The following is a 25,316-nucleotide window of genomic DNA, read 5'->3' as shown; positions in this document are numbered from 1 at the left end:
TTGTGTTGAATAGGGCTAGACCAGCGTGGGTGCAGTGAAGGCGCGTTCTGTTCATGCACGCAGTAGGACCATGTATCATACAGTCTGCAAGCGACTGAAAATTTAAAAAAAATCCTTCACTGCAAGAAAGTTGAAATGCTATGCTTTAGGAAAATTCTCTATTTTAAATTTCTCACTGTTTTGTTTGATTCAAGATGAAGGATATTAACCAAATAACCCTTGGTATATATAGCATTTCATGAAAATCCATCTAACAGTAGCTCAATATTTCTTGTCTTTCATCACGTTTCACATCTATCTTAGTGGAAGGGAATGAAGAAAGGGTATATATGATATCTCTACTCCAAAATACCAAAGCGGCTCTCTCATCTGAGACTAAGACCCTGTTTCTTTTCCTTTTTTTTTTTTTTTTTTAAGACAAAATCTCACTCTGTCACACCAGCTAGAGTGCTGTGGCATCATCACAGCTCATTGCAACCTCAAACTCCAGGACTCAAGTGATCCTCCTGCTTCAGCCTTCTGAGTAGCCAGGACTACAGCTGGGACTACAAGGCACTTACCACTATGCCAGCTAATTTTTTCTATTTTTGATAGAGATAAAGTTTCACTGTTGCTCTGGCTGGTCTAGAACTCCTGACCTCAAGTGATCTTCCTGCCTCAGTCTCCCACAGTGCTAGGATTACAGGCCCAGGCCCCTTTCCCTTTTAAACAGAATTAGAGAGCAAGGAATAGGTCCATATTCTTGGTGCTAGAGCTGCCCTCTTAGTCACATCTTCATTTTCACACATAATTCTCAGACATCAACACGTTTCCAGTGCCTTACTCCCCTTTCAACCACGAGCTAGTTGATGATTTCTCTCCCTGGCACCATCTTTCCTGTATCATCACCCATCAAAGAGAAATGGTAGATGAGGGAAGTAAACAAATGTTCTGGAAATTCCACCACTGTTTTGGTTTTTATTTGGGGGGATGAGTGGGAGTGGACTGAATGACATGGCTTTTGATTGCTAGGATAAATCCCTCTGCTAACTTGGCCTGAGACAAGTTTGACTTTCCAGATGTGTTCTGTCTTCATCATTTGCTTCAAGACAGTGTGGAGGGCACATGTGAAAATCTAATTTGGTAAGCCACGGATTCTTGATTTTTCAAAACTCAGAGAAACAACCAACAGACTTATGCAATAAATACCCCCATCACAGGCATGAAAATAAACCTCAGGCTAGTGTGACAGCACTAAATCATTATATCATGTGTTGCCCGGCTGCCTCTTCATCACGGTGTAGGTGGAAAATTCTCTCGACCCTTAACTGCAACAGCTACATCTAAAGGTGCTGAAGACGGTGAGACTGACATGTTAGAGAACGCTCCTTCTCCTAGAAGGAAGGAAGCCAATGCAAAGCAGCAGGGCAAAACTGTACATACAAAACAAACATAAGATGAGGCTATTTTTCCATTGGCTTTCTAGATGTTTATAATTTACCTCGTTGTCTTATGCAACTGAATACTTTTTTATTTTATTTTATTTTGAGACAGAGTCTCACTCTGTTGCCCAGGCTAGAGTGAGTGCCGTGGCGTCAGCCTAGCTCACAGCAACCTCCAACTCCTGGGCTCAAGTGATCCTTCTGCCTCAGCCTCCCAAGTAGCTGGGACTACAGGCATGTGCCACCATGCCCAGCTAATTTTCTCTATATGTTTTTAGCTGACCAATTAATTTCTTTGTATTTATAATAGAGATGGGGTCTCACTCTTTCTCAGGCTGGTTTTGAACTCCTGACCTTGAGGGATCCTCCCGCCTCGGCCTCCCTGAGTGCCAAGATTACAGGCATGAGCCATCGTGCTCGGCCTACAACTGAACACTTTTGAATAGCATTATAAGTTATAGCATCATTTTGCAAGCAATCATTGAACAATGAAAGAAAAAAGAATCACATATTTAAACATAGATATAAGTTCCTTACAAACCAAACATTGTTTGTTAGAGCTTTTTGAAGTAGACACGAAAACTCCCTTGAAGCATTTTACAGGATAAGTCATTGCACTGGAGAAGTGCACGGTGCGGCCGAGAGACTACCAAAGCTTTGCCCCGTTGACACGGCTGAGTCGTGCTGGATGAAAAAGTCAGTGAGAAGAAATTACCCTCACTTTCCAAGGACAGAGTAACTTTTCTAATTAAAGACTGAGCAGCTAACACAAAATATGAGTTAAAAATCTCATCTGCAGAATTATAGTTTTGCCTTAAAATAGACATAGTTAAAGAATGCTACACTGGTTTTGATTATATTTGTCTAGTATTAGTACTAACGAATCCTTGAAGATCTTCATATATACGAATGTTTATCAGCAAACACAAGTGCTATTGAAACAGTCAAAATGTAGAATAATTTTTTTGAACTTCATGGTTTATGGTGCAACAAATGTGTTAACATCTGCACTGGTGGTGTAAAAGCAAGAATGGGTGGTACCTTGGGCAAACCCAGGCGACATCACAAAGGCATGCTGATTGGCGGTCACTGTGTTCTGCATCGCCACATACTCAGAGTTAAAAAAAAAAGCCAGTTTCAAGTAAGGATATCCTGATGAAGCAGCTAAAAATATTAATTCTATTAAATCTATAGATTAAATTTTAACATAGATTTATATATTCTGGATAATAATTCTATATTACTTATAAATTAATATGTTCTATAGATTAAATTTTTATATTCTATGTCATAAAATGGGAATGCACTCCTGGGGCATCCTGAAGTGCCTGCCTCAAGCAAAGCACTTGTGCAATTGAGCTGTTATCCAAAGAGGCCGCTTTTTTCATGGGATTCCATTTTTACTTGAAAGACTGAAAGTCAATCTATGGTTACTAAAACTTGAGTTTTTTGTAGACATTTTCTCAAAAATAAACAAAATAAGCCCATCGCTAAAATGGAAACAACTGATACCATTTGTGGCCAACAATACATTTTTGTACTAGAATTTTGGAAAACTTGGATCTATCACCATGGGCTTGACAGCTTCCCTTTATAAGTTCCCTTTTGGGGATGAGATTGCTGCTGATATTAATGAATCCTATTTTAAAACATTGTATAACAAAATGTATTAACATTTCAAATATCTGTATAAATCAGTAATATCTATATAAGCCAATATTTCCCCAATGACAAATTATGATGTTACAAAATCTCTCATAAGTAAAAAAGTCCATCTAAAGTGTACATCAGACCAATGGATTCATGTTGTAGAATAAGAAGAGTTCATTGATATGATTTCAGATTCTACCTTGCAACTAACCTTTAAGAAACTATCACTTGTTGAGTTTTGGGGAGGTAAGAGGAAAATCCACAATCATCTGAAAAGGATATTAAAATAGTCCTCCATTTTCTGACTGCATATCTGTGTAAGGCCAGATATCCTTCATGTATTTCAACCAAACAACATATTGCAACAGATTGAAAGCAGAAGCAGATATGAGAATCCAGCTGACTTCTATTAAACTACACATTAAAGAGATTTGCAAAAACTTAAAAACAATGCCACTCTTCTTAATGATTTTTTAAAGTATATTTTTTCATAAAAACATACTTTTTATATTAACATGAAATGGGTTTATTATTGTTGGTTTTAAATGAAATTTATAAATGAGTGTTTTAAAAATTTCTCCTTTTTAACTTATAACAATGGATATAATTGGTGGTGTGCTGATAAAAGTTTAACAACTGGCTTTCTGGAAAAAAAAAAAAGCCGTGATTTGTAGCATTAGCCAATACTTGAGGCATGAATACTCTCACTATGGCCAATTTCAAGCGACAATGTGAAGTCAACCAGTTTACAAAATTCCTGATATAATCCACACAATCCACATAAACAAAAGCTTTTTGGGGTCTTCAACAATTTTTAAGAGTGAAAAGTGGTCCTAAGACCAAGAATTTGAGAGCCATTTGTATAGATCTTATGTAGCTAATTTATTTGTAAATTCACAATGTAATCATCAAAATGCAGAAATAGTTTAACTCCCTTAGTGCAATGATAGAGTAACATATTGCAAGCACTTGTCTATTTTCTAAAGCAAAAGCATTAGCTCAGGCTAGCATCTAATAGCATAATACAATATCTCTCATTACTTTTGCCTCTAAAAGATTTTAATGAGCTATGGATTTAACACACACCGAGAGCAAAGGCAGACAATTGTCTGAACAGTCAAAACTATTCTCTGCAACTGCACTTTTTGAAACTGTTTCTTTATATTCACATTACTTTCCTCAGATTCTAAGAAACAAACATAGGCAGTTTTCAAAATTAGAAAAAGAAAAGAAAGGGGAAAAACTTGCTACAGTTCGACTTTGCAAATATTTTCTTTATGAAACCATGCATCTGCTCAGAGTTAGCTGCAGAGTGTGACTAACATTTTCTACCAAGGCTTGTGCTGTGTCTGTTCCCTCTGCTGAGGCTGTGTGTTAATTAAAATTAATTACACATGCCAGCAGATAGTTTCCCTCCGAATGCAGCAAACTGAAGCAGGATAATATAATTTATACACAGGCGTATAACTCAAACTTGCACAGTATTTTCCCTCAGCAGGTATAGTCATTAAGGACATTCTTTATGGTTAAGTTGGTTTCACCATAAGTAAACTGAGGAAAAATAAAAATATATCACACATGTTAATTCATAAATAATTCTTAATTGTAAATTGATATTTTTAAAAAGCCAGGCTTATTATTAATATTCTTGAGTGCATGTTTTGAGGTAGCTCAATAATCTTCATATAGCATTATATACCTAAGTGTTGCTTTGACTTTTTTTTTTTTTTCAAATTCAAGAACTCCTGGGCAAGATGTTACTGCTTTAGTAATGACAGGCTTGTGTACATACGGTCACGCTGGTGACAATGGCAAATGCTGTGCCTGCCAGGGCGTGCCATGGACACGTTATTCAACTGCAACTGAATTTTAAACAGCAACACAAGTGAATAACCCTCTTTGGACTTTTTCTTTTTATTCTGCTGTGTGATTTAAGTATTTTCCTCAATGTGTAGATTGTTTTACAGTATTCTACAGGGCATCTCTAAAAGCCTGATTATTTCAATAGTCAGTAAAACATGCCCATCGTTTTCTTTATTTTTGTTCTTGGGAGGCCTCAAAGACTGCCAAGGAAATTTGGGTGTTTAGAAATTTCCTTTAGGCTAGATCCAGCTAGAGAAATTTTCACAATCCTGCTTGTTCATTTCTTAAGAGCTCTCCTCCCCAGGTTGCTGACTGAAATACCTGAACACTTGGCTATCTCACTACTGGCTTCAGCTTGGGGGTGCCATGCTACCACAAGATCACCACCACAGTGGCTACAAGGACGTGGAGCACACAACTCACTTTAATTCTATCCTTATCATAAATAACTGGAGTGGAAACTCATTCTTTAAAATAAAAGCCCGAGATGGGCCAGTTTATATCTTAAATCCAGTTATTTCAAATGACTAGTTTTCAAAAAGAAAAGCTAAATTTTTAATAAAAATTAGCAATCATTTGTGCTAATCTAAGGTGGAAGGATGACCTGTCAGACTTTCTCTTGCAATTTACCACTACAGTGTCTCATTTAAAGCCTGTGTATTAGAACTGATTATCTACTTTTCTGTAGTGTGTTTACAACTAGCGATCGCTCCCCTATCTTTAATGAACAGCAGCTGAGGCTGTGTTATGGCTCCCAAAGGCAGGCACACTTCTGTCCCAAGCCACAGTGTTTGTCTGAAGAGGGCAGCGGGGGAGGGGATTGCCCATCAGCAAATAGTTGTTCTGGAAAATAGGTGCGGAGAGGGCAAAGTGTTTGTTCTGAAATCCTAGAAGAAAAGTAAACTTGCACTGAAGGACACAATTTCTTTTTGTTCTTGAACTTTACACAGCCGTGTTGGGCTCATTCATCAACAATCTTTGGACGGAAACCTCCTGAACATGAATGCCTCAAACGCTCTGACCAAAATCCCTGCTGGCACTACGAATGGCTTAAGTTACAACTCCAGTTCAAATCCTTGGGAAGAAAGGGACTGAATCTAGGTTGCTGGTTCCATCCTATCAATTCCTTTGTTTGAAATACACAAAGGCTCCTGAGGAGAATAAAGTTTAATTCCCCCCAGAAAAGAGGATCTGGACTATGCACAGGTGTTTTAGGCGTGAAGAATTCCTTCAAAGCCTTTTAATGACATTTGAAAAAGCTGAAAAGCACCAACTTGCTATTTTGTTATTTTTCTCCCTCAGAAAAGGCAGAAACAGTCATCCAACAAGGACATCATACTTCTATTTCATTTCAGAGTTTAATTTGAAAACCAATAAAATTTTTTTAAATTGATCGCTTCAAGTCACAGTCATTTCATACTCAAGCAATTATGTTGTCTTTCATGAGAATTTATCTTAGCTGTGAAATCAATTGTCATAGACTTAGTTAACAAAAATATTGCCAAATTATATTTGATTTCTGTCTTGGTGTGGTGGGCGAATCAAATAAATCAAATGGGCAGACACTTTTGGTTCTCTAATCCATCTTTCTCCAGGCTCCCCTTTGAAAATGCTTTTCCCCTCCTCTCTGAGGATTTCCTAACGATGCTATTTCATAAGCAGAGAGACACTCTTACAGGGGAAAGATGCAGTAGCCAGTAATTGGGAAACTATTGTAATACACGGGATCAGAACCATATGACAACAAATATCTTTGCAGTGAGAGACTGGAACAAAGGAAGAGAACAGACACGAAAACAGTTCTCTGATTCAAAGATTTGGATTTAGCAGCTTTCAAGATATAAACTGTTTCCAATCAATGCTTTCCAGAAAAGAAAAAAAGAAGATGTAAAATTTTCTTTTACTGATTTTTTAAACACTATCCAAATCACAGGGCTTATCTTTCTAGATTTATAGAGGGAGGTAAACATTACTGCCATATTGGGAACTGAATCTATAACTGCAAAAGTCCACAAACCTCTGTCTGATCCATCTGAACCAGGGGTCCTCAAACTTTTTAAACAGGGGGCCAGTTCACTCTCCCTCAGACTGTTGGAGGGCCGTTGGAGAGTGTGGTGCACATTCCACACATGCGCACTGTGGGCCTGGCATGAGTCAGCTGCTAAGCAGGACAGGCAGCGGCGGCAAAAACACCAGGAGGGCGGATAAATGTCCTCGGCGGGCCACATGTGGCCCACGACCCGTAGTTTGAGGACCCCTGATTGAACTATCCTTAATAGTTCTAGGAGAAAAAAAGAGGTGAAAACTTGTGAACAGAGAGTTAAAATTCTGCCTTCTGGCTCTCCTCTTGCCTAGCTTTTAAAAGTTCTATATATCATAGAAAACCTGAAATTTGTTAACACTTTGCTAGAGCTAAAGAAGTGAAAACTTAGAATGCTTAGTGTAGCTTTCTAAAGCATTTTTGAATAAAAAAAGTAAGATTATGGGAACAATGTTGAGATGATTTACAGTGAAACATCTATACTGTGTTCTCTTAAAGAAAAATGTCTTGGAATTTTGTTCTATTTAAATCAAACACCCATTTATACAGTTCATATATAACTAAAAATTCTCAGATTCTTACTTTTTTTTATTTCAGCATATTATGGGGTACAAATGTTTAGGTTACGTGTGTTGCCTTTCCTCCCCTTCCCCACCAGAGTCAGAGCTTCAAGCGTGTCCATCCCCCAGCTGGTGCACATTGTACTCATTATATATGTATATCCCATCCCCTCCCCTCCTCCCATCTGCCCAATGCCGGATAAATGCTATTCCTGTATGCCCACTTAGGTGCTGATCAGTTAATACCAATTTGCTGGTGAGTACATGTGGTGCTTGTTTTTCCATTCTTGGGATACTTCTCACTCGTATATGAAGTTCTAGGCTTTTAGAGATTACCTACAGAATGCTTTTTATTATTATAGCAACTGCATTATTTATGTCCTTTTCCATATAACAGAGGGGGAAATTTTAGCATCCATCCATCAATCCCTCGTGCTACTGAGCTTGCACAACTGCCAGGTACTGTGTCAGGCCCTGCGGATAGAGCAGTGAAGGAGACAAGCAGCCTCTCCCTCATGGAAAGGAGTTTAGGAGACAGATATTGAAGACCTACTTACATTTTAATTAATTTAATGTATCATTGTGTTACAAATAGAAAAAGTATAAGATGTTAAAATGTTTACTTAAAACACCTTATTTCTTACACACATTGTTTAAATGTTTCTCATAGTACCACCACTGACACCTGATTGCTACCAGTTGACTTGTGTTCTGCTCTGGACAACACATCAGATGTCAGGTGGTTTCATATCTACTGCACTTTCCTTTTTGCTACTAAGAATAAAGCATGGGGAAAAGCAAGGCTGTATATCACATGTGAAGTTACAGAAAGGGTACGATGAACCCTACAAGCCAATTGAGAGTGACAGTTTCTACTCTCAAACTGATTTTTTCCCTCCACCAGACACTCAGAGTTAAAGGGTATCACAAACACCCCTCCCGGAAAGATGAGCGCCCCTCCCATACTCCATGGGGAAAAAGCAGGATGACACACATTTCATTTCTCAGCTTGGGTTGGCAGACTGATTATCGATTGAATCGTCTGACAAAGGAATATCTCACTGAGTCAGGGTATTTGGAAGAGAAGCAAGTCTCAGTGTTCTGAAAGGCAAGAAGTAATGTCTTAAACATGATTTTGATGATGGTGGGATAAAAATGAAATATGATAATTTCTCCAGGTATCTTGCTTATGCTCCACATGCAAGCTTAATCGCACTGTGTTCCTCATACAGTTTTTCATTCCCTGGTCTGCAATGCTATGTGCTTTTGCCCTACTGCCATTCCAATCAATATAAGCCTCTGCCGCCCCTACTTTAATATAGATTTGACACACGACCACATCCAAGTGAGATATGACATTTTAGACAAGGCATTGTATGCCATCTTTTGCTCAGCATATTTATTTAAACACTTTCCCAAATAACTTTAAACTCTAAGCATGTCTTAGTATAGAAACAGCCATAAAGGTATATAAATGGAAAACCTGACTCCAATTCCTCTCCAGCTAACAAGTGGAAAAATATATTGCTCAACAATGAGAATAAAGAGCCATTCTTCTCAGAACACCTAAAGAGTGCACATTAACTATATCGCGGCATTATTTGACATTTATTGAGTGTCGGCAATGTGCTGGGGACTAAGTGGAGCAGTGAAACATCCTAAAATGACTTTCTATCGGAAAAGGGGGGAGGAGGTGAACTGAAACACTCGGTAATGTTGATAAACTATATCCTGAATTGAAGCCACACAGCAGCGTCAAAGAAAGAATGCCTTATTTTAAAAGAAAACAAGGTTCCACAACCCCGAGTAGTGCTCAGAAAATACCATGTGGCTGCACTACAACCCCCCTGGACAGAAACGGATCTCTGCTGGCTACCAAAGCTGACATACCTTGAACGAAATGGGCCTTAGCATGACCTTGAAACTGAAGGCCTGCCTGGGGAGAACAGAGATCAGCACAGTGAGGCCATTATCTGGACATGCTTCTTCCAGAGAAAATATGGTATTTCTAACAAAATCAAGTGGAACAAAAACCTGGGGGAACATTTCAATCCTTGGACTTAGACCATGGCACAATGAAGTTTAGGAATCTTTTAACTTAGATTTTAACTTTTAACTTTTGATTCGGTGATGCAATGAATGTGACGGCAAAGCATTGCAGTGGATCTTTCTCCCAGGTATCGAGGATACCGTCTTTGAAAGGCCCAGAGGAAGGCCAGGGAATGCGTATTCTTACCTGGAGTTTATAGGCTACAGAAGTCTGGGTGTGAAATTACTCTCCTCAAGCGCTGAAGTCACTGTAACTAGTAACAAATCCTTCCATTTATAAAAATCTTAGCACTGAAACACTGTTTAGAATGGCTCAAAAATCTGGTCACCAGGCTCATAAGGATCATATTAATTCACCAGGACACTGAAGGCTTTTTAAAAAAGGATGTTAAATGTATCAATTCCCACACACCTGATGATGGGGGCCGCAGGGTAACTGTCTTAAAAGTTTACTGTGGAAACCTGAAACAGCAGCTAAGTGAGCGCTTAGGAATAACGTTGTGATACAAACAGCAATAGCTAAAGTAGTTTTTCAGGAACTGCAGCAGGAGTAATGGTCAGTTCCATGCACAGGGCTTTAAAAATGAGTCTAAATGCAATCCATGGAAATCTGTACAACCTGACAGTAAACTGAAATATCTACACGAGGAGTTCAACATCTCTTCACTGCTGTTCTTTAAGGAGCGAGTCTAAGTAAAGCAACAGGTGGGATTCCTGTTCCATAGTTAATATCGAAACTACTATATCAGAAATAACTCTGGATTAGGAGACTTTAAACCTGTGTTCCATTTCTGGCTCTGTCCTTAACTGCTTTTGTCACATGGGAAAGGCATTTAACTGTTATAGATGTTAGCTCCTTAACCTGTGTGATAAGGAAGATAGACAAAATCATCTCTAAAGTCCCAGAGAACCCTAAAAAGCCATGATGTTTTACACTTACATTGGTGCCAACTCTCATGTTCAAACAGGAGCTCTTAGCCCCAAGCCAATGCATCTCACATGCATCTGCTGAATAGATAAATTGATCCAAAACACTGATGTGGAAACAGGGATGAAAAATACTAAGCAATGGATGTATTTAGAAAATCTCTTCTAAATTAACCAAGGATAAATTCATCTAAAGGCAAGGAAACAGAATATTTATTTTCTTATAAGATCTTGTCTCAGAAGAAAACAATAGAATCATAATCTCGGAAACAATGTAAGTGGTGAAAAGAATATGATTCAAGCATAGTTGATAGAAATATGCTAAGCATATGAGGTTTCGATAGATATATGGTTTTCCCTCTACTCAGAGCATTAAGATACATAAACTTACATGGGTGAGTCCAGTTCAATAAACCCTATGAAGACAAAAAAGGAATGTTTTTATTTTTGTCACTATGGCTCATCTTGCCTTTGAAATTAGCCTCTTCTCATTCAGAAGAGGCTGGCAAAAGAGTAAGCAGTTTCCCACTACTTGCTTTGACTAATACTATTTCCCTTTTAGGGCAGTCCTTTCTATTTCCTCTACATCAATTCAAGTCATAAGCTAGCGAGAGTCGCTTTCTATGATGACGCTAACCCTATCGCTGTGGCTAAATCCTATACTCTCTGCTGTTTCAGCACTTAAGAACTAGAATGGAATACACTGTCATGTAATCTGGTTATATGTTACCTTATACACTATAACTCATTAATTTCATGTATAATAATCTCCCAACTAAAATTCATTTCCTTTTTTTAAAACAATTCTTCATTGATTTCTTAAATTTTATATTTTAAAAATCAATCAAAAATGAATATATGATACTCACTAGTGACTGCAGGTGTTATCACAACAAGACCACATCTTCTGTTTAGAGTAACTTACTGACATGTAGGGCTGATAATGGATAAATGTTTAATAGATTATTTGTAATGGATAACAGAGTCAATATTTATTGAGAGAATAAAAGAGTGTGAGAATGATCGCTGTTTCTCTGTCACTGGTTTGCAAAACATTCACGTCTGTATATACACTGACCCCAGCTCAGCCCTCCAGGTTCACTGATGTCATAGTCTTCGCCCCGGCGGAAGTCAAGAACATACATTTTTTGTTTCTACCATCTAATGGTAATGAAAGGTCACGTCATTTTAACCAAAATGGCAGAATGGAAAATTTAAAAACTCTTTGCTACAAGACATCCAGAATTGATGAGAAACTTCATTTTGAATGTCTAAGCTGTCTCGAAAATAAAAGAAACCCTTAACCTCCACTCCCCCCCAAAAAAAAACAACATTTGTTGTCACTTTTGCCACTGAATGATATCAGTTTCAGTAACTAAAATGCTCAAATTTTAATGTTCATAAAAAAACAGGCAATAGAATCTTGGGATTTATGTGAGAGGCAGGACCCTCTGAAGGTCACATACTGAGAGAAGGGATGGACTGGAAAAAAAAACTTTGTAATTATTTATAGGTTATGTGATATTGCAAATCTTTAAAAATTTTCTTATATATTTACTTAAAAAAATCCTGAAATAAGGGACCCATGCAGTTTGAGGCAATGTTTTCCAAGGGTCTACCATACAGTTTTTCAGAATTTATGAAAATCATGAATTGCCAGGATTAAGAAGCACAATCCCAAGCAATACACATAAAGCAACACACACAAATTACATTGAAACTTTAGAATACAAAAGACAAAAGAGATCTTAAGGCAAACCAGTGAGAAAATACAGATTACTTATAAAAAAGAGCAATATTTAGACTGATAGCTGACTTTTCAATCAGAGTTGAAGTCAGAATATAGAGGAATAACAACTTCAACATAATGAGATAAAATAACTATGTATAATTTAATATCCACTTAAAATATTATTCAATAATGAGGGCAAAATAAAAACATTTTCAGGAAAACAAACACCAAACTGAGAGTTACAATCAAGCAGCAACCACACTAAAGGACATACTTTAGCGTGAAGGAAACTGAACTAAAATTAAACACTAGGATGGGAGAAGAAAGGTGAACAAAGAAGTTGCTAAACATGTCAGTAAACACAAACAATCACCATCTATATAAATTATAATATTGATTAAGGTGGTAAAAAAATTAAGGTGCAATTCAAACACTGGTAACAATAATATGGAAATCAGAAGGGGTTGACTGAAGTTAAGGTGCTTTAAGGTCATTTTGGAAAGTCTAGAACGACTAACTTCCAACTTTAAGTCAAATATGAATGTCAAAATATTTAAAGAGTATCTAAAAGGACAAAAACAGAGTATACAACTTCCAAACCATGCAAAAAATAAATTAACTTGAATTAAAGAAAAAGAATACAGGGGAGTGAGGAATAAGCATATAAAAGACAGGGTAAACAGAAAGTCTAAAATTAAATTTAAATAAATTAGTAATAATACAAAATGTAAATGGCCTAAACTCACTAATTAAAAGAAAAAGATCTAACATTAGATTAAAAATGAACAAATACAGCTATATGATACAAGAGAAACACTTTTAAAAACACTTAATAAACATAAAGAAAATATAATGACAAAAAGAAGTAAAAAGATATACTGAGCAAATATTAACCAAAGCAAACAGGAAAACCTAGAGGAAATGAATAAATTCCTGGACACATACAACCTACCAAGATTGAATCAGAAAAAAATAGAAAACATGAGCAGGCCAATAACAAGATTGAATCAATAATAAAAAGTCTTCTAACAAAGAAAAGCCCAGGACTTTATAGCTTCACTGCTGAATACCAAACTTATAAAGGAGAACTAATATCAATTCTTCTCAAACTATTCCAAAAAATAGAAGAGGAGGAAATTCTTCCTAATTCACTCTATGAAGCGAGTATTATTCTGATACCAAAATCAGAGGACACAACAAAAATCCAGAAAATTACAGACCAGTATCCTTGATGAGCATAGATACAAAATTCCTCAACAAAGTACTAGCAAACCAAATCCAACAACACATCCAAAAAATAATATACCACAATCAAATGGGATTTTCTCAGGAAAATAGGATGGTTCAAATACACAAATCAACAAACATGATATATCATATCAACAGAATGAAGGACAAAAACAATATGATCATCCCAATAGATGCTAAAAAAGCATTTGGCAAAATTCAACATCTCTTCATGATAAAAAACACTCAACAAAATAGGCACAGAAAGAGCATACCTCAACATTATAAAGGCCATATATGACAAACCCACAGCTAATATCATACTGAATAGAGAAAAGTTGAAAGCTTTTCCTCTAAGAACTGGAACTAGACAAGGATTCCAACTTTCAACACATCTATTCAACATAGAACTGGAATTTCTAACCAGAGAAATCAGGCAGGAGAAAGAAATAAAAGACATCCAAATTGGATAGATAGAAGAAGTCAAGCTGTCCTCTTTGCAGATGACATGAGCTTATATTTAGAAAAACCTAGAGACTTCACACACAAAAAAAACCTCTTAGATCTGATAAACAAGTTCAGTAAAGTTACAGGATACAAAATCACATGCAAAAATCAGTAGCATTTCTATATATTAATAGTGATTTAGCTAAAGAGAAATCAAGAAAGCAATCCTATTTACAATAGCTATAAAAACAAAATACCTAGGAATAAATTTAACCAAGGAAGTGAAAGACCTCTACAAGAAAAGCTACAAAACACTGATGAAAAAAATTGAAGAGAACACAAACAAAATGAAAGACATCCCATGATCATGGACTAGAAGAATTAATATTATTAAAATGATCATACTACCCAAAGCAATCTACAGATTCATTGCTATCCCTAGCAAAATATCAATGACATTTTCCACAGGTAAAAAAAAATCCTAAAATGTGTATGAAATACAAATTTTTGGCAGAATAGCCAAAGCAGTGACACTCTACAAATGGGACACCTACACTCAAATGTTTATAGCAGCACAGTTCACAATCCCAAAGATCTGAAAACAACCCAGGTGCCCATCAATACATGAGTGAATTAATAAAATGTGGTGTATGTATACTATGGAGTACTATTCAGCTTTAAGAAACAATGGTGATATAGCACTTTTATTTTCCTGGATAGAGCTGGAACCCATCCTACTAAGTGAAGTATCTCAAGAATGGAAAAACAAGCATCACATGTACTCACCAGCAAATTGGTATTAACAGATCAACACCTAACTGGACATATAGGAATAACATTTATTGGGTATTGGGTGGGTGGGAGGGGTGGAGGGGATGGGTATATACAAACATAATGAGTGAGATGTGCAATGTTTGAGGGATGGTCACGCTTGAAGCTAAAAAAGACTCAAGGGGGGGGCATGCGCAATATACGTAACCTTAACATTTGTACCCCCATAATATGCTGAAATAAAAAAAAATGGAAATTATGTTTATTCTAACTTTAAAAAGAAGAAAAAGAACAACCCTAGAAGCATCACTCTATCTGACTTCAAAATATATTACAAGGCTCAAGTAACTAAAACAGCATGGTATTGGCATAAAAACAGACACATGGACCAATGGACTAGAATAGAGAATTCAGAAATAAATCCACACAATTACAGTCAATTGATATTTAACAAAGGTGCCAAGAATGTACATTGGGGAAAAAACACCCTCTTCTGTAAATAGTGTTGGAAAAAATGGATATCCATATGCAGAAGAATGAAACTAAATCCCTATCTCTCACCATATATAAAAATCAACTCAAAATGGATTAAAGACTTAAATGTAAGTCTCTAAACTATAAAACTACTAGAATAAAACATAGTGAAAATACTCCAGGACAGTGGTGTAGGCAAAGATTTTTATGGCTAAGACCTCAAAGGCACAGGCAACAAAACCAAAAATAGACAAATGTAACTATGTTAAGCTGAAAGCTTCTGCACAGCAAAGGAAACAATCATCAGAGTGAAGTGACACCTGTTGAATGGGAGAAATATTTGCAAACTATTCATCTGGCAAATTACTATTCATAATATCCAGAATGTACAAGGAACTCAAATAACTCAATGGCAAAAACAAAACAAAACAAAAAAAACCATTAAAAAGTGGGAAAGGATCTAAATAGACATTTCTCAAAAGAAGACATACAAATGGTCAAGAAGTGTATGAAAAAATGCTGAACATCACTATTTATCAGGGAAAAACGCAAATCAAAACCACAGTGAGATATCATCTTACCGTAGTTAGAAAGGCATTTATTAAAAAGACAAAGAAAAAAATAACAAACACTAGTGCGGATGCAGAGAAAAGGGAACTTATCATACATTATTGGTGGGAATGTAAATTAGCATAGCCATTATGGAAAACAGCATGAAGATTTCTCAAAATACTAAAAATAGAGTATCGTAGGATCCACTACTACAATCCCATTACTAGGTATTTATCCAAAGGAAAGCAAATCAGTATATCAAAGTGAAACATGTACCTCCATGTTTATTACAGCACTATTCACAGTACCCAAGATATAGAATCAATGTCAGTGTCCATCAACAGATGAAGGGATAAAGAAAATGCTGCATATGTATATAATGGAATACTATTCGGCCATAAAAAATGAAATCATGTCATTTCCAGCAACATGGATGGAACTGGAGGTCATTCATTATATTAAGTGAAATAAGCCAGGCCCAGAAAGACAAATATCACATGTTCTCACTCATATGTGGGAGCTAAAAAAGTTTATCTCATGGAGGTAGAGAGTAGAATGATAGATACCAAAGGCTGGGACAGATGTTGGTATGGGATGGGTGATGAAGAGAGGTTGGTTAATAGGCACAAACATACCACTAGATAGATGGAATAAGTACTAATGTTCAATAGTATAAAGTAGGGTGACTATAGTTAACAACAATGCTACATTTCAAAATAGCTTTAAAAGAAGACTTGAAATGTTCTTAACAGATAGAAGTAATAAATACTCATTGTGTCTGATACCCTGAATTGATCATTACACAAACTATACATGTAACAAAACATCACATGTACCCCATAAATATGTATAAATATTATGCAGCAACAAAAAATTTAGAAAATATTGACCAAAAAATTAGTGTAGCTATAGTAACATCAGAAAAAATAAATATTAAGGCAAAATGAATTATTAGGAATAAAGAACATTGTCCCAAAATTATTTTTTTAAAGTCACCAGGAAGATATAATTCTAAATTTGTGTGAATCTCTTATAACAACATAGAATGGCCTCAAAATACATAAAGCAAAAATTGACAGACTTAATAGAATATTTAAGTTCATAATCATAAAGTGAGATTTGTAATGCCGCTCTGATAAAGTAGGATTCTTTTTATTTTGTCTTGCTGCCTATGCCCCTTCCTAGAATGTAATCTAAAATATTTACTCTTTTGTGTCTATTTATTCACAGATGTTCTCTGTATAAGCAGAGAACAGTACCTGGAACATAACACCTCCCTAATAAATACTTGTTCAATGTTTGAATTATTCAAGAAGAAAAAAAGATAGTAAGTATAGAGACTGAAAAATACAATTAATAAGCAAATCCAATCATGTTTCATGGAACCTGCACTCCCAAATCAGTAAATGTATATTCTTCTCAAACATACATGAAATATTTATGAAAATTTATCATGGACTACACCATAGTCTCTGACCATACTACAATGAATTTAGAAATTAACAGTGACAAAACGATAAAATTCTACGCACTATAATATGTGAGACACACTTCTAAATAACTCAAAGAAAAAGCCATAATGAAGAATAGGAAACAGAACTAAATAGTAATAAAAATAAATTTCAAAATTTGTAATAAGCAGCTAAAGACTACCTAGAAGGAAATCTATAGAGTCAAATGCATATATAAGAAAAGAAAGGATATAAATTGATGAGCTACACATATAAACTAAGTTAGAATAAAAAGACCAAAAAAATAAACAAAGAAAATACAAGGAAGAAAATAATAGAGAGCAGAAATTATTGAAATAGAAAAAATTTACACAACAGAGGATCAAAAAAGCCAAAAGCTGTAAAGCTGGTTCTCTGCAAATAGACAAAATTCTGGCAAGATTGATCATTAAAAATAGATAAGCCTTAATATTAGAAATAAGAAATGTTCAAATTTCAGATATAGCAGAGATTTAAAAACATTGAATATTAAGAAATATTTGATGCTAATATATTTAAAAGCAAACAGAATGGATAATTTTCTAGAAAAAATATAATTTATCTAAACTGACCCAAGGAAAAAATAAAAAACCTAAAATCTATAATCATTAAATATACTACTAGTTAAAAGTATATTTATCAAAAAGTATATTTACCATCTTATTTTATAGGTGACTTCCCACAGTCAACTAACAGTTAATCCTTATCTTAAAAAAAGTGTTCCAAAGAACAATAACTTATTCCCACTTCAGTTTATGAAGCTAACAGAACCTTGATATTAAAACCAGCAGGGACAGTACAAAAAAGACATTTATGGGCCAATCTTGCTCATTTTATCATTTGTTAAAATGTTAGCAAACTTTACGAATGCATAATAAATAATAGCATATCATGACCTAACTAGATTTAATCCCAAGAGATCAAGGATGGTTTAACATTAGAAGGTCTATCAATGTATTTACCACATGAACAGAATAAAGAAGAAAAATCATATAATCTTCCCAGTGGAGGTATTGAGAAAATTCAACTCCCATCCATGATTTAAAAATGAAAACAGAAACTTTAGTATCTAGGAACACAAGGCACCTTCTTCACCTGACAGCAGGTATCTATCAAAAAGTACTTAACTGTAAAAACTTTGAAAATAATTCTCCTTAGAAATCAGAAACAAGACAAGGATGCCTGCTGTAGTCAACACTGCACTGGAGGTCCTGGCCAGCACAAACAGAATTTAAAATTTCAAAGGAAAAGACATGGCAAATGTGTCTTTGGGGATATCTATGTACTCACAGAGGTCTCTAAGAAGTGGTGGATGAGTTCGATACCTTTTTAGAATTCCAGGATTCCAAAGTATCTAGACTTTTTAAAGTCCAGAGTTTTCTTATTCTGGTGGCTTTTGCTCTTTTCAAAATCCAAAGTTATATTTCATCGGTTGTATTTCATCTAAAAAGATTCTCTACCCTTGTCTTATTTTTAATTTGTACCTAGCTTTTTTATAACCTGAACTTTCCACGTTGACCAAGGATTCAATTTTGTTTGACTTCCTGTTTGGCAGTCACCTGCCCCACTCTGCTTCCAGGCAAGAAGGCTGAGCACACCTCTGGCGACTGCTATAGGGTCTCCTGGTTGTCACTGCTCTGATGACGACATGCAAACTAGTACTGAGCTCGGCTCTAGTGTGGCAGGCTCACTACTGCTCTCTCTAGGAAAGCTTTTCATTCTTTACCATTTTCAGGATGTTTTCATAAGCTGCTCTCAAATAATACTAAGTCTTTTTAAAAAATCCCATTTTAGAATTTGGTAGGGAAGTTGTATTTAATTTTCTTTCCCCTTGACTGTTTAAATGGCTTGCTCTTGTGGTTTTTCTAAGTATTTTTGTATTATGAGTCACTCTGAGCAACTGACTGGGAATGTAGGAAGAAGTCGTCTTTTGCTATTTTAATTTACTGTGTGATTGACCCTGGGCCAGTCATTGAACCCAATCAAGTAACTTCATTCATTGCTAAATAAAGATAAAAGGCAGCCTGGAAAAATGGGTTAAAATTAGACCCTGCCACCTAATGACTCACTCTCTTAATAACTGACTCACACAAATTAATTAGCTTTTTCCTATAACATTTCCATTTGGAAAATAATCTCCTTTATTATGATTGCCTAGTTGTAGCCCTTTTATATCTCTCTAGCCATTTTCTGTTACCTCGCCATTGGCTTCTCTAACTTCACTGCTTAGTTTCAACAAACAATCATGGCACTCTATGATGATCAGCCCACCACTCAACCAAAAAAAAAAAAAAAAAAAAAACCACATGAAGAAATATGAGTGGAAGGAAATGTGGAGTTAGACAAAGCCCTGATACAAGTTCTAGCTCCTCTATGTACTAGTTTTGTGATCTTAAGAAAGTCAGTTAATGTTTCTGAGCCTACACTTTCTAATTTATAATTCTATTTTTTTAACTTCAAGGGCAATTATTACAAAAACCAATGACAAGGAATGTGGACAGTGCTTTGAAAAACTGCAAAGTACTCTATATTTTTATTTATGTTAACTGAATAATTGTATTCATTGAATTTTAGTTATTATATAATACATAGGTTTTAAGAAGACCTTAAATGATAATCATGCATGTTAGACAGATACTATTAAAAATTATAACTAAGTTGTAAGTATATAGATAATATATGAGGATAATAAAGGCTTTATAAAATGTAGCTTTAAGGATACATGAAGAATGATTTTGGTCCCTGCTGGGAAAGCAAGAAATAAACTAATTAATACTAGAAGATATTTTGTATTCTAAGTTTTATTTTTTTAAACCCATAATTCATGTGGAAATTCAAATTACAGAATAAATGAAAGAAAAACTAAAGAGCTGACAAATTTCAAGGTATGACCAAAGGAACTATTTGCAAGTATGATCTCTGGATCATGTAGAACTTTAAAGGAAAACAATCTGAAGACAGAAACTGCTTCATTTTCTTACCTTTGCTCTGTATTAAAGAGTGCAAAAATGTGCTTGCTAGACATAAAGCTCTTTTCCACATCTCGAACTTTCAAGTTGTCCAAGGGAAGCATGTACTTCTTTTCTTTCTCCTATTAGAGGTGAGGAAGGGAGAGAGGGAGAGGGAGAGGAAAAGGGAGAGAGAAAATTGACTTTAACAAAAGATCAGGAAGCTTCCCAAGGCAACACACCACCTGAGTTACCTAACACTTGATTGCATTATCGTGATACTATCAAACACTATTTTGACACCAGCTACCAAGGAATAAGTTATTTGAGAAAGGAAACTCCAGTGATTCTCAACACTTGGGTAAGAAAAATTGTGAGGGAAGTTTACAGGAAGGGCTCCAAGATGGAGAAAACACATGGTCCTCTACCCTTTCCCCCTCATGTGGGTCCCCTTAGATGTTTTTAAATGTTAGTTTGATATTAAGAATTTAGCCATCTGTTAATATTTAACAAAAATGTTCTGGTCCTAATTCAATGAGAAATGCCAGATGGATTTCATTTCATGTTTTATTTGCAGCCTAAGCAGTTTTGATAGCCAGTGTTGGCAGGAGAGTGGAAGCACAAGGACCCTAGTATGAAATACCCCTCATAAGCTACGATAAAGCACAGATAATACTTCCCTCATTTGGGTCTAGAATAAAATATAGATCCTGAAAAAGAATTAATCCATAAAATTGTTGATCTCTTTGGGGGAAAAAAACTCATTAGAAGTAGACTCAAATTAACTAGAACAAATTCTCTTTTAAAATTAATAATTCTTTAGAAAGACTATGGACATTGGAGAGGTGAGGTCTACAAATGGGACTGAATTGGGGTTAGTAAAACATATTGAATGTCAAAGCATTATTGGAAACATTTACTTTTAGGGACTGGCCCAGAGGCAATATTATTTTATGTATAAATGCCTAACAACCAGTATAATAGGAGGGAGCCAAATACTCAGCTTAAGAATTCTAGTAAACACCTAATACCATGGGCAGGTTAGCATAGCCCTTGTTGACAGCAGTCCTCTGTATGGTCCTAGGCTACATCTCTGGTGCTACTCCTGAGAGAGAGCAGGACTAGACCCCAGAAGAGGAGAGCATGGAGACAGCTGTAACTTTTAATAAATGACTATTAATGCCCATGAAAAATACATGCACCATACAAATGTGTTGTTCCTACAGCATATAGACCACTTCCTTGAGAATCTGTGGCTAGGCTCAGTACCATGGATCAGAACTTTTCTGTGCTCTCCCTAGCTGGTTTGTGGGTATCATGACGTGTTACAGGGAATATCACTGGCTTTGCCACTTCTTACTCCTAAGTTAGTTGGAAAAAAGTTGGGCAAAGCACATTAAAATAGCAAAAAGGTAGCACTCTGGCCAGAAAAATAAGGCACCATGAAACAGATGCCTGACAATACTGAAGGAAGCTGGTTAGAGAACAAAATGGCCATCTTGGTAAACAATGTCTTCAAAGAAAAGAAGAAACACAAAAGAAACTAAATGGAAGAGAGAGAGGCCTAAGAATAAACATGAAAAAGCAAAGCACTCCAAGAATATTCCAATATATATTTTAAACAGTTAATAATGCATTAGCAAACACAAGGATATTCTAAATAGCAAATACATAATTTAATAAATGGAGTTCACAGTTAGACCAACTTGCTTGAAACACTTGTCAAACTATTTTAGGACAGAATTCTAAGAGGCAAAATTCTAGACTGAATGAAAATGTATCCAATACATAACCAAATGAAAATGTTTGCAACCAAGTGAACATTTTTTTTATTGGATGTTTTTCAATGCCCTAAATTAAGCAGCTGGATTTTTTTAATGCACCATCCTATTCAATCTTTTGAAATGATGGATTGGTCTTTTAATGGGAAATCTGCATTTCATTGTAAAGATGGAACACAATGTCCTTGGCTTGTTTTCTATAGAAGTAGGCTCCCTTTGTACTGCATTCTTTAGCAGCATATAGTGAAGACCAGAAATCCAGCAAGTTTACGTCAGATACTAAACACTGGAGAAATACATATATAAACAGACTAGGGAACATAAACAATGCAGTCTTAATTTTCAGAGTACTAAATGTCATTTTTCCCAGGTTTCTGAGGATACATTGCTGAATTATTTCATAATCGAAACTTTTAAGACTGACAAAGGAAGAAGAAAAAATATTCAAACCGATTGGTTTAATTAAAGTTGTAAGTAAAACAGAGAATTAAATAAGACAGCAGCAACTCCAAGCAATGAAACAGTATATCATGAATATTTCTAAAATTCTTGGTGCTTTTAGGAAAGAATGACATTCTACTAAAAGAACATCTTGAATCTGAAATGGCCAAAATAAACAAAAGGAATAGAGAAGGAGAAAGGATATACAGACTTATAATTTCTCAAATACAGTGAGTCTTAGCACCAGCTGAATTAAGAAATTTGCTAAATAATTGTCAGTTTCTATTAAAATATCTAATAGCGTGCTGTCCAATATGGTAGCTACTGAGCACTTGAAATGCAGCTAGTTAAATTGGAATGTGCTATAAATGTGAAATATACACCAGATTTCAAGGAGTATGAAAAAAAGAATGTAAACTGTCGTATTAATACTGTTTTTTACTGATTATATGTTGAAATAACATTTTGAATATATTGGGGTAAATAAAGCATTTTTAAACATAATTTCAACTATTTATTTTTCTATTTTGAAGGCAGCTGCAGGACAATTTAAAATGACATATGTGGCTCACATTAAATTTCTATTGACAGCACCAAACCCCATGTACTTATCTCTTTCCTTCTTTCCATCCATCCAAATGATTTTCCCTTCTGACCTCCCTGCTTCTGTTATCAGATTTCCTTTTCATTCTCCGAGCACCAGTCTGAAACCTCTGACTATCTGAAACTATCTCTGACTCATTGTCTTTCTTCGCCTCCCTTAATTCATCAAGACTTTGCCACTTTCTGTGTGAAGCATTTGTCATGGTTCCCCTTGTTTGACATTCCCACCACATTATTCCAGGTCCCTGGCATCTCACAAGCATGTGGTCATAAATAGTCTCCTATTCTCGTTGCCTTCCAATTTCTCGAATATCTCCAGAAATGGCAATTTTTAAAAACTACTTTATCAGATTCACTATAGTCCTTCAAAATTTTCAAAGCTTTCCATTATTTATGGGAAAAAAATCCACTTAACTCTTTAATGTAACCCTTGTAGGTGTTTGTATACTCACCCAATCCTTATTTGTAGACTTTTCCTGAATAAGAAATCTGTTTCAACCCAACAGACCTTTGCCAATAGTCTTTTTCCCAATTTAAGATACCCTTTCAACCCCTCCTCTACCATGACAATGTTTATTATTTATAGTCCAACTTAAGTTCTACATCCTGTGCTCACAGTTTTTTCAAGCTTATAATTGTCTGCCTCTCTGTTGCCTCCTCATCTCTCTCCTTTTAATTAATATGATAGGTATTGTTTGTTCTATTCATTTTGTACTACATCTTATATGAGACATCCTCATTTAATATTTATGCTTATGCATTACATTTGACAATTTGTGCAGAAGTTGTTCATTTGGAACTCAGAATGTTCAGTCAATTCTGTTGCTTAAGTTGGTTACATTTGCAAAGAAAAATAAACAAGAGAATGTTTTTTGCAATAAACAAGAAATAAAATTTGATATTTTTGTCTCTAAATTTTATATTTTAAGCATTTTATCTTGAATAGACATTTTGAAGGAAGTATTTGGAAAATTCTAGAGAAAGATATTTTTTTAATGAAGATTCAGAGAGGAACTTCTGCATATTTTCAGAAGCTTCAAAGGATGGTATCACCGATTCAACACCATTATTTTCTTCATATTTAAATGCAGGTACCTTTCCTTTCCTCAATACACAAGAGTCACCAGCCTTATTCATATGAGAGGGCTCCAGGATGACAGAGATTCTTTGTTCGGAGAGATGGGGAACATGAGAATGCTAGTGTTCCTTCCCTGAAGTAACTTGGCAAGAGTTGGAAGAAATGGGAGAAACAGAACAGGCCAAAACAGGGTGCATCTACATTTGAAAGAGTGTGGTCTGAGGTGGAAGTAACTGACTGGTGAGTAGTAAAAAACAGAGGAATCAAGGTGAAGGGAGGTAGGAAGTATGGGGTGGCCACAGTATATGTTCACTGAACTTGAACGGAACCAAGAATCAACGAGAGATCGGCGTGGGCTTGGCAAGTGCCCAGTGATGGTCTCTAGCTGGCAGAGCACCATCAACGTAACCTGAGTGCTGGAAGAAGCCACAGTGGGCATGAGCAGAGGATCTGGTGTGTGGAGGGGTAGGTCCGGCATATGCAAAGGACTGGGAAGCCTTACATACTCGGTTATTTATATATAGTGAGATTCAAAACTTGGGTTGATGGCCTTAGGTTTGATGACACATTTAATCATTTTATTTGTGCATGTCTCTTCTTACTAATAAGGCAATAAAGGATAAGGTGGTTACTTCAAGGATAAGACCTTGAGTCCTTCCTCATTTCTGTGCATTATAATGCCTAGCATAATGTTGGGCATAAAAATTTACACAATGGGAAAGCAGGTGGAAAAAGTTGGCCAAACAGAACCCTCCAGTGATTGTCCCACTGCAAGAACACCAAATTCAACAACTACTACATAAGAAAGCACCTTCAGGAAAACCAAAAATAAGGTGGGCAATCACAGTACCTATTTATTTTTATTTCAAAACATTAAGGGGGTAGAAATGATTTTATTATATGGATACCTTGTATAATGCTTAAGTCAGGGCTTTTGGTGTGTCTGTCACAAGAATAGTGTCAATTGTACCCCATAGGTAAGTTTTTATCCCACACCACCCCCCACTCTCCCCCTTCTTGATTTCTAATGTCCGTTATATCCCTTTGCACCTGTGTGTACCAATCGTTTAGAATGAGTTAGGGAGGATACCCTCCTTCTCAGTGTTATGGAATAATTTCTGTAGGATAAGCATGAGGGTTTTTTTTGTTTTTGTTTTTGTTTTATGAGTTCTTCTTTATAAGTCTGCTAGAATCCAGCTGTGAATCTGTGTGCTCTGGGGTTTTGTTGTTGTTGGGAGATTTCTTTTATTGCTGCTTCAAT

General features: G+C 35.7%; 1 protein-coding gene across 6 annotated transcripts in view; it reads right to left on the bottom strand.

Moving 5' to 3' along the window:
- The window catches only part of DNM3 (dynamin 3), a 515,120-nt gene that overhangs the window by 131,102 nt on the left and 358,702 nt on the right, over positions 1-25,316 (bottom strand). For all 6 annotated transcript variants that reach the window (XM_012765123.2, XM_012765124.2, XM_076000385.1 and 3 more), the window contains one exon: positions 20,186-20,295. In XM_012765123.2, coding sequence (XP_012620577.2) covers positions 20,186-20,295 — 110 coding nt within the window. The remainder of the gene's footprint in view (positions 1-20,185; positions 20,296-25,316) is intronic.

Source organism: Microcebus murinus, chromosome 2, assembly GCF_040939455.1.
Source record: "Microcebus murinus isolate Inina chromosome 2, M.murinus_Inina_mat1.0, whole genome shotgun sequence".
In the NCBI taxonomy this organism is placed as follows: domain Eukaryota; kingdom Metazoa; phylum Chordata; class Mammalia; order Primates; family Cheirogaleidae; genus Microcebus; species Microcebus murinus.
Note: the sequence above shows the minus strand (reverse complement) of the source record. Positions and strands in the feature narration are given on the sequence as shown.